The sequence below is a fragment of the Patella vulgata genome, chromosome 9 (assembly GCF_932274485.2).
Source record: "Patella vulgata chromosome 9, xgPatVulg1.2, whole genome shotgun sequence".
Classification (NCBI taxonomy): Eukaryota; Metazoa; Mollusca; class Gastropoda; family Patellidae; genus Patella; species Patella vulgata.
This window is the reverse complement of record NC_065887.2, coordinates 24,670,597-24,686,642: the sequence shown is the minus strand read 5'-3', so window position 1 is coordinate 24,686,642 and position 16,046 is coordinate 24,670,597. Positions and strand designations below refer to the sequence as shown.

General features: G+C 32.1%; 1 protein-coding gene across 2 annotated transcripts in view; it reads left to right on the top strand.

Annotated features, from left to right (window-relative positions):
• LOC126831781 (unconventional myosin-Id) overlaps positions 1-16,046 on the top strand; it is a 40,694-nt gene that overhangs the window by 1,125 nt on the left and 23,523 nt on the right. For both annotated transcript variants that reach the window (XM_050562423.2, XM_050562424.2), the window contains exons 2-3: positions 10,370-10,578; positions 15,826-15,919. In XM_050562423.2, the coding sequence (XP_050418380.2) occupies positions 10,370-10,578; positions 15,826-15,919 (303 nt within the window). The remainder of the gene's footprint in view (positions 1-10,369; positions 10,579-15,825; positions 15,920-16,046) is intronic.

Below are 16,046 nucleotides of genomic sequence, written 5' to 3'. Positions count from 1 at the left end.
GCAGTTTGGAAAACCAAACAAAAATAGACCTCTATCTTTCTGACTTTCCTGGACTCCTTATCCTCAGTTGCCTTAGAAAAGGGCTAGAGAAGGAGTCTCTAGTTTTGAAGTACAGATAATTTTGTATATACCTTTTATTATGCCTTATGATCCCCCACACTTGTATGTGTCATGGAGTAGGGTCGTTGGCCTAACTTCATGGATTTTCTCTGGGTCCTCTGATCTCCTCCCACTGCTAAAGACGGTATCAGGCGTATTCAATACCAGGCTAATTCATTACCGGTAAAATCGGCGTATTCAAGACCAGTATATTATAGGGTTGGTTGATCGGTATATAAAGGTGCTAAGTAGTACTCTGTCTATGGGTGTTAATTGATCAATTAAGACAAAACAATAGAAGGATTAACAAGGTATTTATTATATATTTTAAATAGTCATAATACAAACAAGAGTTGAAATATTTAATATTCGAAGACAATATTTACATATAAAACATCGTATGCGATTAATAATAGCCATAGTTTCGTATTCAACTTTGAACTGAGTATTGTGTTTAACTTGACGTTACTATTAATATTATATATTTAAAATAATCATAATACAAACAAGAGTTGAAATATTTAACATTCGAAGACAATATTTACATATAAAACATCGTATTCAGTTGATGCGATTAATAATAGCCATAGTTTCGTATTCAACTTTGAACTGAGTATTGTGTTGATGTTACTATTAATATTTCTTTATTTATCACATCAAAAATCAATGTTTTCAGCTGATGCGATTAATAATAGTTCGTAAAAAACTGTGAACAGGGAATTGTGTTCATAATTTTTTTCTTTTAGTTTTATACTTGAACGGGGTATTGTGTTCATAAATGTGATACACTATTAATTTTTTTTTCTTTTCTTTTATGGTTGATACAACACAAACAACACTACAATACACTTACAACACAAACAACACTACAATACACTTACGACGATGTTTCCGCAGAGGGACCGTACAGAAACGCACACTCTCTCAATAGCCTACTGGTATCCATTTCACCTGCATTGTAGTTGGTCCATAGAGAGAATATGCGTGTCTGCATAAGTCCAACTCTGCTTCGTTGGCATCTGCTGATTTTTCCTTCGGTGAGCATCACCATATCCATTTTGAGTTTCTTAGCTTCTTTGTGTAGTTCAGTCGAGAGTTGATTTGGTTATGCCACCCCTCGACGTCATTATTCGTGCGAACGGAGCGCATAAAAACGGACCAACTCTTCGCACTAAACACTCGGTTCGATATCCATTGGTTCTCCACGTACTCATCCCCTGTCTGTATTACTGTCGCCCGACAGTAGTCCACTTTCGGATGGTGAACACAGCGCCAATTTGTGTTTCCATTAGCTGATTGTTTCTGAAAAACACAATATATATATTCAAAGTAAATACACTAAATTATGTTTATTACATTCAATTACATTGTTAAACACACAAAACAATATAATATATTCAATTGCGTAAAGTAAATACACTAAATATAAAATAATTACATACCCTAAGCTTAAGATTAAATAATTTGAACAACAACTCAATAAGATTAAATAATTTAAACAACAACTCAATAATAAAAAAAAACAATTTTAATACATCAAACTCCAATCATCAAAATCATCTATAATAATTATCGAATCGGCTTCTATCCACACTGATGAGTACTACTTAGCACCTTTATATACCGATCAACCAACCCTATAATATACTGGTCTTGAATATGCCGATTTTACCGGTAATGAATTAGCCTGGTATTGAATACGCTAGGATTCCTAAAGACACCTACATGCATGAAAATTATTGAAATAAAAAGTGGTACAGTATGTTAGTCCCAAAATGACATAGTTTGTGTTGAGTAGACATTAAACCCCATTCTCTCTTCTTTTCGGATGCCTGGTTAAACTATTCTTCAAACGATGTATATTTCGTGTAATGTTTATTTTACAGGCAAGGTGTCAACTGTGAAGTTAACACATTAAGAATTACTGTCAAAAATATTTTTTGTCAGGTGTTAATTATACACCTGCGTGAATACCCTTTAATATACAGTATATATTTACTCATGCAAAATTCAGAACATAATATAGGTAGATTGAAATGAGATACTGGTATAATATACTGATAAAATCTCAGAATCATTCTTAACACAGTATTTTCCGCATTAATATTCTTTTCTTTCTCTGAAAACAGCCACTATACTGGTATTTTATATTTAAAAGAATTTTTTGTACAGTACAGGGCTCAAAATTCCTGAGAGCCATCGGGGCCATTGCTGTCGTAAGCCTAGCAATGGCCTTTTATAGCTTTTACATCGAGGGCCAAATATTGCTGTCGTAAATTGCGGAAAAAAATCGATAAAAATACTAGAGCCATTGGCCGTAGAATTACCCTAAAAGGCAGTCGATGGCACCTATATCGGAAGCCAAAATAAATGAAAAAGTTCACGTATGATATGCATTTTCCCGTTAAACTTGGCTGATCTAAAAACCTCCCACGATTAATTTTTTCTTATGCACTGCTGTTCGTAGTTTACCCCCTCCACAGATGCCTGTAACACGTAACAATCTTATTATACAAGACTACGTTAAGCAGACCAAGCAGACGTTAGTCAAGTCTTTTGTGATAAACAAGACTACGGTTCAAGACAGTGCTTGATAATCAGAGCTAGTAATAGAAAGTGAAATTGAGGACAGTGATGGAGATAATTTTGATGATATGATTCTCTCTTCTCAGTCTGAATAATGATGACTTATTATAGACTATTTTATTGACAAGCATCTGCAAACAGTCGTGCTTTAAAAATAATTGTAGGAGGTTAAACGCATAATGTAATACAGTAATTTAGAAGTTTGAGACAAAAAATATTTAGACTTAGATAAGCTTTTAATTTCAGTGTTTACCAAGGACTAAATATATTTATAAACTTCTATTTCAGTTTGTCATGATTAACCTGTCCACGTTTTATTAAATGAATATGAAAAATGAAAGACTATTTATTTTTAAAATGTCCAGCAAAAATGGCCATCGATAATTTCTAAATTGAAAAAATGGCCTTGGTGTTGAAAAAATGGCCTTAGAGAGGCTTCACTGTCTGAGGCCATTTTTTGAAAAATGGCCTTAGATACAGGTTAGCGAATTTTGAGCCCTGCAGTAACTCCTGGTGAAAGAAATACGCAGTAGACTTGTGTTTCAGATAAAGTGTGTTACTAAGTTCATTGATTAAAGCTTTTTGAAATAGATATATATATTTTATTACTGATCTGATCAGATACCTTATTTTGACTATATGAAGTAGGGTTTAATATCCTACTTTTCTGCACCGACTGGGCTAATGAAGCTGGGTCTGACTATTTTAGGAAGAGGTAACCAGATTACTCTTGGACTTTCCCACTGATGTAATAACTTTATTCTGTTTTAGTAACTTATTTAGCTAGTTGTCTAGATCAGCTGGAAGGGTTACAGACAAAACAGCAAAAGACTACTAACAATCTAAAATTTCACAGTGGGTGGCAAAGCCCTGTACATTTGTGTACAAGGACATAAAAGATTATGATTCATGAAAAATATCAAAATAAATCTGAATATTAAAATGAATACAACAGTTTCATAGGGAAAGCTAATATTTATGACACATACCCATGTCTGTTAATTGTCGAACAAATGCTCAAACAAATAGCCATATTATTTGTGTTTGGCCAGAATTTAGAATTTATTTCAGGGAATACTTTGCAAGAACTTTAATGGGTTACGGTACCAGTATCCCTGGCATAAAACTGTAGGCTACACAATACTGCTGATTTTACAAGATTTATCAGAAAACAATTAGTAAATGGAAAGGAATTATTCCAAGCCACGTACACAATCATGTTGAACAAGGGAACTTGATTGATAAAAATATTTTTTGTACAGTCATTGACCTGTTAGAATAAAATAGAATCACAAGTCCCATAAGAATACACAGTACGTTGTTATCGGTTATTTTAAATCAATAGAAAAAGTCCTAGATTTGCATAACAACAATTAGAGAAATTGGTTTGGTTTATTTTTCCATCTATAGGATTTGTTAGGGGACTGACTATCAATTAAAAATTCTATGTTGAAGTCACAGATTCTACTGTGAACTAAAATTTGGTTTTTAACTTTAATTTAGCTAATAGGAGATGCTTTTTGATTTGTAGTTAGAAGAGGGTTGGAGTGGAACAACGTTTTGTTTTTGAAAGTGTAATTGATAAGATTAGAGAGATGGAAATTGTAAGATTGTTATTTTGTTTTGTCTGCTGGATTCATGGGGGGTTGGTTGGCCGATTGTTAGCGTGTGTAGGGTTGGTCGCCTGTCCAACCTTTGGTGTTTTCTCCGGGTCCTCTGGTTTCCTCCAACTGCTAAAGACTCCTACGCACAAACGAATTATTGAAATAAAATTGAACCATATGCTAGTCCCAAAATTACCTAGTTTGTGTTAAATGGATGTTAAACCCATCTCTCTTTCTCTCTCTCTCTCTCTCTATCTCTCTCTCTGACTGCTGGATTAAAAATAAGTGACTTAAAATTGATTTCTCTTTTTTTTATCATAAGAGTCACTGATTCAACTGATTGTCATTTGATAAAAATTGACCAGATGCTTTTGAATCCATGGCCCTGTAAATAACGAAATAACGTCGCTGTGATGGTTGACTTTCTGAAAGGAATATCAGTCCCCAAAATGGATCAATTCTACTTTTTATTTACAAAGATATGGTGAATTGAAATCAGCTACATTATCTGAAGATATTATAAACAAGCCAGTAGGAAGTTAAACAACAATTCATTTATTTATTACAAACGAGTCAGCTATGTAAGAACTGAGTAAATCTTTGGATGGGACTCTTGCCGGTTGAATCCAAGCCTAGAGAGTACCATTCAGATTTTGGTTTTGTTTTCTTGATCAAATTTTAAATAATCTACCTGAGTATATTTTAGCAGATTAAGCTATGAAAAGTTAAATAGTGTCCCAAAACTGCACATGATGATCCGCAGCTTAATATTTTGGAATTAATGTATACATCAACATGTATGTAGACATTTTGTACTATAACTACTTCAAGTATTTACTATGTATAATTGGGTGTGTTGATACAAGAAGTACTTAGTTAAAACAATGGGAAATAGATAATAGTTATAATATACAATTCTCATGAAAATATCTCGGTCAACATAGAAATACTATGAATATTTGGTATTGGGCTGAAATTTATATAAAAGTAGGCAAAATAAATCAGATAAGCTTCTTTGATTGGTCGATAAATTTAATGTATATGGTGCCTGCATGAAAGGGTGTTTGGTGTTATTCATGAAATCCTAACTAAAATATACTGAATGTAATTGTGCTTCTTAACCGGGACAATGAAGGTGGGGTGACTTTAAGACCAGGGCTGTATGAAAATAGATGTCTAAAAACCATACAGAGTATTGATGAATAAAACCAAGTGATTAGAAAAAGTTTTGGTTAATTGGACCCTAGCAAATATTTATTACTAATCAGTTATTGAGACAAAAAAATTGTTAACTTGTGGTTATTGTTGGTTTGGGTGACAGAGGCTATCAAATTATGATTTCTTTTTCACTTAGTACAACATTTTATCTGCTATGACATATAAATGTTACATTTGTTAAATTTTGTTTTTAGAGGAATTCATGATTTGCTTCTTCTCATTTAGATTATCTTGTTATCATCTCATGGTGTTTTAAACACTTGAGAATTGAGTTGTACCGGAAACTTTCTGCTGAGTGATTCACTCTGTGGGTTTGCATGAAAGGTTTATAAACATTGCATAGTTTAATTTCTTGAATTAACAAGGAAGTTAATACAGTATAATATAGCGTTTTACATACATGTTTGTAGACCTACTTGTGTGAAAATTTGTATAATTGTTAGTTATTCTTTATGAATCAGTGAATGAACATACTGTTATCACAATGGAATATTTATTTCTAATTCACTTTAGATATGTCTAGCATTTTGATATCTTTAGACAAATTATCGCTTGCAGTACCAAATTTCGCATTATTTATATGCATTTTAAAGGGACAATAACACTCTTGCTGGCTTGAAAGCTCCAGAAAATAAATAATATCTCTATCTAAGTACTAGATGTTTAAGTGTCCTACCTGTTGTGTAAATTATCCATTACATCCTATTTTACTTGTCCAGAGGGTTCGAAAATATTTTTAAATCGAAGTTTCATTTGAAAAGGTTTACGTTAGACGTTTCAAACCATTATGTTGAATTTTTCAAAATTTCTAAATAAGGTGTGTTAAGATGAAATTTGTATCATCAATTAATTGAAATATTCTAAAATAGTACAATTTGTTGACCAGAATAAAGATTGGGACATATTATTCAGTTACAACAAGAGTGGTATTGCGCCTTTAACAGCTAGCTTGTGAGTTGATTTATATCATAATGAAGAAGAAAAAGTTGCTGGTTTTTATTAAGCTGAAAGTATCAGTATTTATATGCCTAAAATTAAAGAGGTATTATCATCACTTTCATCAAGAAACTAAATGCCAAATCTGTAGAGTAAGAACTTAATACTTTCTGGTAGACCATGAGTAGAAAAATGTATTTCGTAATAATTAACCACTTGAGATCTGTACATTTTCTTTTGTACACAGCTAGCAAAGGTCAAGGGTTATTGTCAAAATTTCACAACAGTCCACACCTTTCTCAAATATTACTAGTTAAACTGCCATTTCCATATATTCAAAGTTTATTTATGTACTTAGTAAGTAATGGATTGCTAATCTTCTTAAGAAAATATGATCCAAATTTAGCTTTTGGTTCATGATCACATGCTCTTAGTTTTTTTCAGCTCTTGCCCCGCCTTATCAGACCATAGTTTGTTCTGGGCTTTTATAAGAAAATGATTTTTTTTACATTAGCTCTTCATTCACAATCATGTTTAACATCGACATCGAATGTGTCTACTTTCTAACCAAAAATGATGTCTTTCCAAGTAATTATGAATAGTTATGTAATACATTGTATACATCCATATATAAATCAGTACACTACTTGCATTATATGTTTCTCTTGACTGTATTTCTTATTAATTTGATTAAAATGAAAGTGATCAAACTGTAACGAAATTCAAATGGCTACCAGCTCAACTATGAATAAATACATGCATTTATCTAAAAATTGTGAAAAAGGTGTTGTTTTATACTAAATCTATATAGATTTTGTTCATAAATGACACTAATCTCTAACTGAATAAATTTGTATCTATTTAAAATGATTTTAATAAAGACGATAAAAGATTCCCATATTTACAGTACAGTTACCGTTGTTTAATATCTCTATGAATCTTATATATAAATGGACCTTTACTTATACATACTTATATCTTAGATATATAATACACCTAGTAAGTAAATGGTATAGCTACAAATGTGGGACTTGTCATTTATTCATAAATCTTATTTAGGGATAGTGAATGAACTTAAATGGATGTTTCACATATTATATAAAACACAGATTTCAGTGCTGACATTTAATAACATGATGGAGATACATTAATTACCAGGTTAAACAATAACTTCATTTAGATATGAAGATGATCGTCTCTTACAAATCTCTGAGATCCTTAAGCCTCGACATTTGTAGAGTGATTGAAATTGCCTAAATCATGACCCCAAATGACACAGAGTGACTTAGAACAATCTTGAGAACATGACTGAGTGAGATTAGTTTTATTTTCATTGTTGACTCACCTACAAACACCCAATAGTCAGCTAGAAACAGATAAATAAGTTACTGTTTTGACACGTCTGTTGTACAAGGGTTAACGATATCATGGCCTTTATGAAAACTGATGGTCAAGGGGTTTTATTGTGTATATATTCAAAATTAAATTTAGTGATATAAATCTTTATGCTTAAAGATTTCATATTATATATAATGAGATCCCAGTGTATAATTGATATTAAAGATACCTGTTTAAATGGGAACTACAGTGGTTTGGCGCTGGCACACTAACCAGAATGTCCCTTGGATTGATCACAGTGTTGGCCCAAAAATTTCTAAAGGAGTTCCGAGACTTGTTCCTCTGTGGCAGTGGTGCAGGACAAGAGGGTTTTGTCCTATGTGTACCATGGCATTAACAGAATGTTAAAGATTCCTTGACAGTTGAAAATAGAAGTAACAGTAGGCTGTAGCTCTGCTGTTTGGGCACAATTTTCCCCATAGTACACCGTGTGGTCTATGCCCGTCTTTATTAGCCTCTTTGTTGCTGAAAAGTAAGACATTGAACTTCGAACCCCCATTTCATTTTGTTATAACCTAGGGGTATGAAACTGTGTAAACCTTATCTAGTAGATAGATATTAATCTAAATTAAAATGCACATTAATCTGTGATCCAGAATGAAATAACTAAGGGTAAGGGTTCATTATAATAATAATAATAATATATTTACAACTACATATGCATGCATGCGAGTATGGAATATATACACAATATTAGAGCCTGTCCATTCAAGATGGTCGCCTATCCAGCCTCGTGGGTTTTCTCCGGGTCCTCCGGTTTCCTCCCACTGCTAAAGACCCCTACGCACAAGCGAATTATTGAAATAAAATTAAACCATATGTTAGTCCCGAAATGACCTAGTTTGTGTCGAGTGGACGTTAAACCCCATTTCTCTCTCTCGCTCCATTCAAGATGGAGCCTGGTGTTGTAGATTTTGTTGACAAACAGCAATAAATCAATAAATTTTACAAGCCTTTAGGTCATTCATCGTCACATGCATTCTTAACTTAAATCTTTAATGTTTACATCTGTCAGCCATGATAAGAAATATATAGCCACTACATGAAGGCAGTAGTACATGTATGTCTAACTGGTTGTCACTTGTAGTACTGTCTTTAGGTGGTACAAGTACCTTAGGCATATTTTAAATTATTGGGACACTAATTCAGTTAATTTTTGAATAGTAATATTTATGAAATCTTCGGTATTGAATATGGACTACTGATTACATTGCCCCGATAGTATTTATCGGGAGGTTATTTCGAATAAAAGTATGGCAAATTTGGTATATATGGAAAGTATAGACACCCAATCTTACAAGAAAAATACTGGATTACCACAAAAACATGCATGGGGCAAGCACTGGGCAAAAATTTCAGAGTATAATCACTAACTGGCATCCCGATTGTTGTCTGCCAACTTATTGTGTGCTAGCTTGACTAAGGGAGCTGTTATTATTTCTTGATAAAATGGTTAGGCAGTTTTGGGAACATTGAGGGGTGTCAATGCAATTAAACAGCAGAAAAAGAAGTTGAGAGAAAGTAATTAAGAATTTACTTAGGCCTCATTATGTACGGTAAATGAACAGTAAATAATGAAAAATACATTCAGAAAATGAGGTGACTGACATGCCGTCTAACAACAGTTTATTTATAGCTGGAGATATTGCCCCAGCAAATACAAAGTTTTGAGAGGAATTTGAAGCAAATGTTTGATAGATTAATTAATTTGAATATGTTTTAGTCCAAATATATCATCAAATCACACAGTTTGTAAGTGGGAAAGTGTAATTATATTCTGCTGTATGATATCAGTATTTAAATAAACAATAAACCACATTATGTTATGTACAGAATCAATACACATTTAACAACACCTTGAAATATAAATTACTGGTACACAATACATCACAACTTTAATATATAATACACAATAAACCACACCTTGTTTTATACAATACACAATAAACAACACTTCTTGTAATATACAATTCACACCTTGTATTACAAAATACACAATATACCACACCTTGTTATATACAATACAGTGGTACATTGTACACTATGTATTACAATCCATGGTATATTGTGCATAATTATTTTAAGTCATGTTTTATTGTGTTTTGTATATTATAAGGCTGGGTGTATTGTGTATTTCATATTTTAAGACATGGTTCATTGAGTATTGTATATAACCAGGTGTGGTTAACTTTGTATTGTACCATGGCTTATAATGAACTGTACATACCATGTCTTATTACATAAAGTTAATAACAGTTAACCAGATCGTGTAATTCACAGTGAATATAGTTTTATAATTCATTACATAGATCAATATACCCAATCAATGAGATCTAGTTGTATATACAGAATGACGGTTAACATTTGTTAGCTTTGTAAATTCCTTAAATGAAAGTGTCCCAAAATTTATTTTTGAAATATTTTGATTTTACTACTGATAAAAGCTATTCTTAATGAGAATATTCTGATAAGAGCCATGTCAGTTCTTGATTAGTTGCAATCTTATTTTCTTTTTAATATATTTTCAGATTTCAAAAGGGAAAAATTTACACATATATCGGAGAAGTAGTTGTATCAGTGAATCCGTATCGTCCAGTTGATATTTACAATGCCAGCTATGTGGAACAGTACAGGGGGCGAGAAATATACGAAAGGCCACCCCATATTTTTGCCTTGGCTGACAGTGCCTATAAAAACATGAAAAGAAATTCCAAAGACACATGTATTGTTATCTCAGGTACCATTACTTTCTTTTATTATTATTTTGTTCTTAACTTCATCAGAGGTTTGGATAATAAGGTGCCGAAATTGCTTGTACAGCTAGATAAAGTTGATGAAATCAAATGACTTAAAGATGCATTATGTAAGATTTAGATAAAGAGCTGGACTATCTTGCTATAAAAGTTCAAAAATAGATTAAAATTTCATTCAAATTACTTTATTCTGAGTGAAGTTATCACTGTTTGAAGTTTTGACAAGATATGGCTTAGATTGGTTATTATCGTAACAAAGGTACCTGTTATTTGAGACTTAGTCTCGATTCGCCATTTTTGAATTCAGTCATTAAACGGCGACAATATTTTAATACGTTGAAATCTGTGCCCATCATCCGATGGTCTAGGGAGTTGATTATAGGCTTGTCATGTGAATAAATGTTTAAATAATAGTTTATATAACATTTGAAGCCAAAATAAAGACCTGCAATAGGCAGATTTAGCTCTTACATAATGCATCTTTAAGTTCTGTCACAGTCAATAGTTATAAACATTTTTAAAAATGGAATATTAATCATGTAGTTTTAAACTAAAAGTAAGGAATAAAACTGTTCAGTTAACCAAATTAATCACAATTTTAGTCTTCAAAGGAATTATTAGTGAGCAGAAATTTGGCCGTGTATCTGTTATCACTCGTCACATCAGTCAGTTATATAGAGAGATGACTCGTGTTTTCCTTTGTCGTTCGTCACTTCCGATTCAGGAAACCTGTATTACTCAGCTATAGTAGCAATGATCTCTGTGTTAAAATTATATTTGTAATGTGTTTAACCAGCTCTATCACATATGTGATAATGACTGGCACCAATATTGTCCTTTAACAAGACACTGAAAATGAGTTTTTCTATGAATGCAAAGAGCTTTCAGTGTAAATATATAAACATTTTTTAAGATGGAATTTGTAGTTTAAGAACACACATCAAGTTTTGATTTGTAAAACCTTGTGACTAGGTCGATAGTGTTTGTTGTGGGATTATACTGCTGGTCTACCCACTTGGGAATATTAAATTATTTCTTCTTACAAATCTCTTTAGTTTGAATCCCTCAAGTGGAAATTGTATTCAGTTGCACAATACCTTATAAAATATATACAGCTCATAGATATATACATCTACCTAGAATAACTGCAGTGGATTGTTTTTCGTACAGACATTCACCTTACTGCTTGCGTCAAACACACAGCAATAATTTATAAAGCATGGATAATTTCATTGTCTGTTCTGTTAATCACGTTGAATTTCTGGTGTCTGCGTTATAAAGAAAATAATAAAGTTCAGATTTTATATAAGATACTGATATGACATTAAGTGGAGCATTTACTATACACATTTAAAATCCATCACTGTATGCTGATAAGTGGCATGAACACACTTATTGTGCATAATTCACATATTTAGATATATTTGTGACGTAACACCACACAATATGAACATTAATGGATATATATTAGATACATGATGGGTTTTTGTTCAGTTACCATTTATATGCCAACATTTAATTATGATCGTATACTATCGTCACATCCATACCTGTCTTCCCATCCTTTGTGACACTAAGGTTATGAACCGAATGAATTTAAATTATACACTGTGTTCATCATATTCATGAGAAAAATGATTTGCTGATTGATAGGCAATGATTTCCGAAAATTACTAGCAAAGTTATGACCCTTGATGACCTTGAAAAATCTTATACCAGACACTGGTTATCTGGCACTGAGACGTTTTCAGAAGAAAATTATTGGAATTGAAACGGCTGCTATGAAATATGAAAATTAATACATTGTAAATGTTTATTTATATAGTTCAGGGTACTAGTTTGCCACCGCAGTAAATAAATTATTGATAACAATATTGGGATAAATTATAGTAATTTCATAAATTTGTAAATTGCAATACATGTATGCATAGACTACAGTCTACCGGTTTGAAACCAGTATGTGCACAAATTGTTGAACATCATTTTGATGGTCGTTTTGGGTGAATAAATGACATAAATCTTTACACCACCCCACAGTTTTGTATACAACTGTGTTGTAAATTTTCACTTAAAGTTAAATGTATTATCAGTCTGAAACATTATCCTCAAAAACCTGCAAACACCATGTTTTTATTGACAGTATAAGACTATTTATGCAAGTTTCTGTGTATATTTGACAAGGTTTTACAAGAGGTGAGAAAAAGATTATTTTGGGTAAAATCTTGTGTACATGTAGACTGAAGTAAAAATCTAGACCCATGCCATGTCATCTTCAAATTTTAATACTGGCTTGAAAATAGATTAAGATGAGTATTTTTGGAGTTAGTTGAGGTTTTAAATAAGTGTTGATTTAAAAATTTGTGGTATTGACGTGGTCGGATGATGTTTACCTATACACCTGAAGTTGTTGACATTTGACAATCGTTAAGTTGACGGCATTTGATAACATTCCTTTACCTTTTATAATTGAAATCCAGTCTTCTGTATAATTTTATTGAAATAAGAAATATCTTATTACAGGAAAAATGTGTAACTAAAAAGTTTATGGCCGTCTGCTATTGCAATGTAAAGAAAAATTCAAAGATGAATTATAGACTTATTTCCCATAGACATAATAATGTAATCTAAATATTATATAGTAGTTCCCAAATGCTTTGCTCATGAATAATTTTTAAATTTGAAAAATGTTGGGCAAGGTATTTGTGGTTTAAAATACCGGACAGTTTAATATAGCACAGAAAGTGCAAACCTTTCCATTTTGCTTGATACTTGTCACATCTTCAAGGAAATTAGTTTATGATATTCTTTGCAGGATAAATTTCACCAAAATACTGGTTCTATTAGAATTTAAACCTAATAGATAAAAGAAACAATCCTTTATAGAAATAATTGACTTGATGGGTTGTAAAATGACTTATCATCCGGTTGTATAATTACATCCTATAGTAGGAGTAATATCAACATTCTTGCCCCAAACTGACAATGTTATTATTGTATTGTATGGTATAAGCTGTTAACCTCAGCTGACACCTTTGGCTCACAAATTATTAACATACCAGATTTAAAGAGGCACAATGACTAGTTCAAAACATATTTTCTTTCTCATTTTATTTCCTTATTTTTTTTTAGTGTATAACTATAAGTTAAAAGGCACAATGTTGTTATTATGTAAAGGGGGGCTTATGTCAACTTTGCAACTCAAAGCAACTAGTTGCAGTCAATTGCAAGTGTTCTTCGGTGTTGATCATATCAGCAACTGAGGACAATAAAATTGAGAGCATTGAATTCAGAGCGCTCATGTCGACTCAGAACTAACACGTGACAAGTTGACTCAAGTTGTACTATGTTCTGCTAGTTTCTTTGAGTTGTAAGAGGTGCTCAGATTGACCTTTTTCCGTTGTATTCAGTTGTTTTCACTAGCTTCCATTTGTCGAAACGCAGGTTGCTTTCAGTTGCAAGGTCGACATAAGCCTCCCTTAGTGAGTGTAGAAAAACATTCATGAAGAATGGACTGGCTTGTGTACGATAAAAATATCATAATTATTATTACCATGCTGTACTTTAATTACCCTGTACAAACCCCCAATAAATTGCAATGGATCCAACTTTAAGCATCTATCGAAACTGACAAATTTAACTACATGTGAGAATTAGGACTTTAATTCTTAAAGCATACATATTAGCAGATTTTTTTTACCTTTTTTATATGTAAACTATATGCTTGTACAGTATGTATTTCCTGGTTTGTTGTTGTGTCTAATAAGTACCACAGAGCAATCAATCTGATATGACTGAATGTTTAGCACTACAGAAAATGATTATTAACATCTAGATATATAATATATTTATAAGACATTTATCAAATTATATAAAATTGTTCATTATTCTAGCAACTGCTAAAAGTAATTTTCTAATAGTTGATTATTAAATATGATGTTATCATATCTGTTACAGCAATCCAGTTTTTTTTTCTGTTAAACAAACCACTAGTAATACTGGTTTTATCTAAAAATAACAACTACACTCACTCATGTGTAAACACAAGTGTGCTGATCATTAACCCTTTAGAGCTCAAACCTGTACACATTGATACATTCATTACTTTTACATTGGGATTGTGAAATGTATCTTGAAATTTTAAAATTGAGTGTAGACCATGCCATAGCTTTATCATTTAAAATCATGAACATTTGATAATTTAGAGAACATTGCAATACCAAATTGACTATACATGAACAGTTATCTATTCATACTCTACTATTGAAACAGACCTTTTGTTTTGCTCATCATTTATAACTAGCAGTGGCCCGGATTCGCCCAGGGCTCGAATTCAGTGGGTCATGCTGGTTTACCTGATACCACATATGTGCATATGTGGGGGTGGAGCGCGGCAACGAAGCATGATGGGCGAAAATAAACATATACATATACACATACATCTTTGATTTTATTTATATAGATTCATAACTGTCTAGAAATATTAATAACTAATGTATAGGGATCTCCTTGTCAATCCAAATGCAATAGAAACAGTTTGGGTACTGTATAGTTTGTATTAGCAGAAAGTTGTATACATTTGCAACATCATGTTTAGCGAGCAGAAGACAAGAGCTTACTAATCTTTTACCTGTAATCTTTATAAGTAAAATCTTAAAATGGAATATTGAGGGGGGGGGGGGCTCTTGAATAATTTTGATTATTTAAAAGCCCCACTCCCGCCCGTTAAAATTTATTTGTTGACAATCTACAGGTCACAATTTTTATTTGATTTTGACGAGACTTGAAATTTTTGTTTATATTGCAAAGATCTTGGTTCCTTTCGATAATCGTGCATATCCAAACGTAACTTCCTGGATTATGGACCCTGATTGTTTGAAAAATCCCATTTGTTGACCTGCATTAAGTCAAAATTTGTATTCAATTTTAAAAAATGTTTACATATATCACCGTTACACATCAATGGAGGATGAGGTCTAATTTCGTAAAAATCTGACCTAAACTGCCGGACAAGATGGCCTCTCCTTGTATGCAAATAGTGTAAAAGTATGTAATACCAAGGTTTTGGACACTCTAGAAGTCACAATTTTTATTTGATTTTGATGAAACTTGACATGTTTGATAGTGATACAAAGATCTTGGTTCCTTTCGATATTCGTGCATATTGGACCGTGAATTCCTGAATTATGGCCCCTGATTGTACGATTGATATATTAAATTACTATATTTTCTAGGTGAGAGTGGAGCAGGTAAAACTGAAGCATCAAAGATTATAATGAGATATATAGCAGCCGTTACTAATATCAGTGGGCAAAAAGAAGTAGAAAGGTAAAATAGTTACATTCTTTATTTGAACTTTTCTTTGAAGGTACAAAGACTTGTATAAATATACAAAATTTATGTAATATCTGGATAAAAAATAAATCAGTTCTTATGAGGGATGTCCCTATTAATT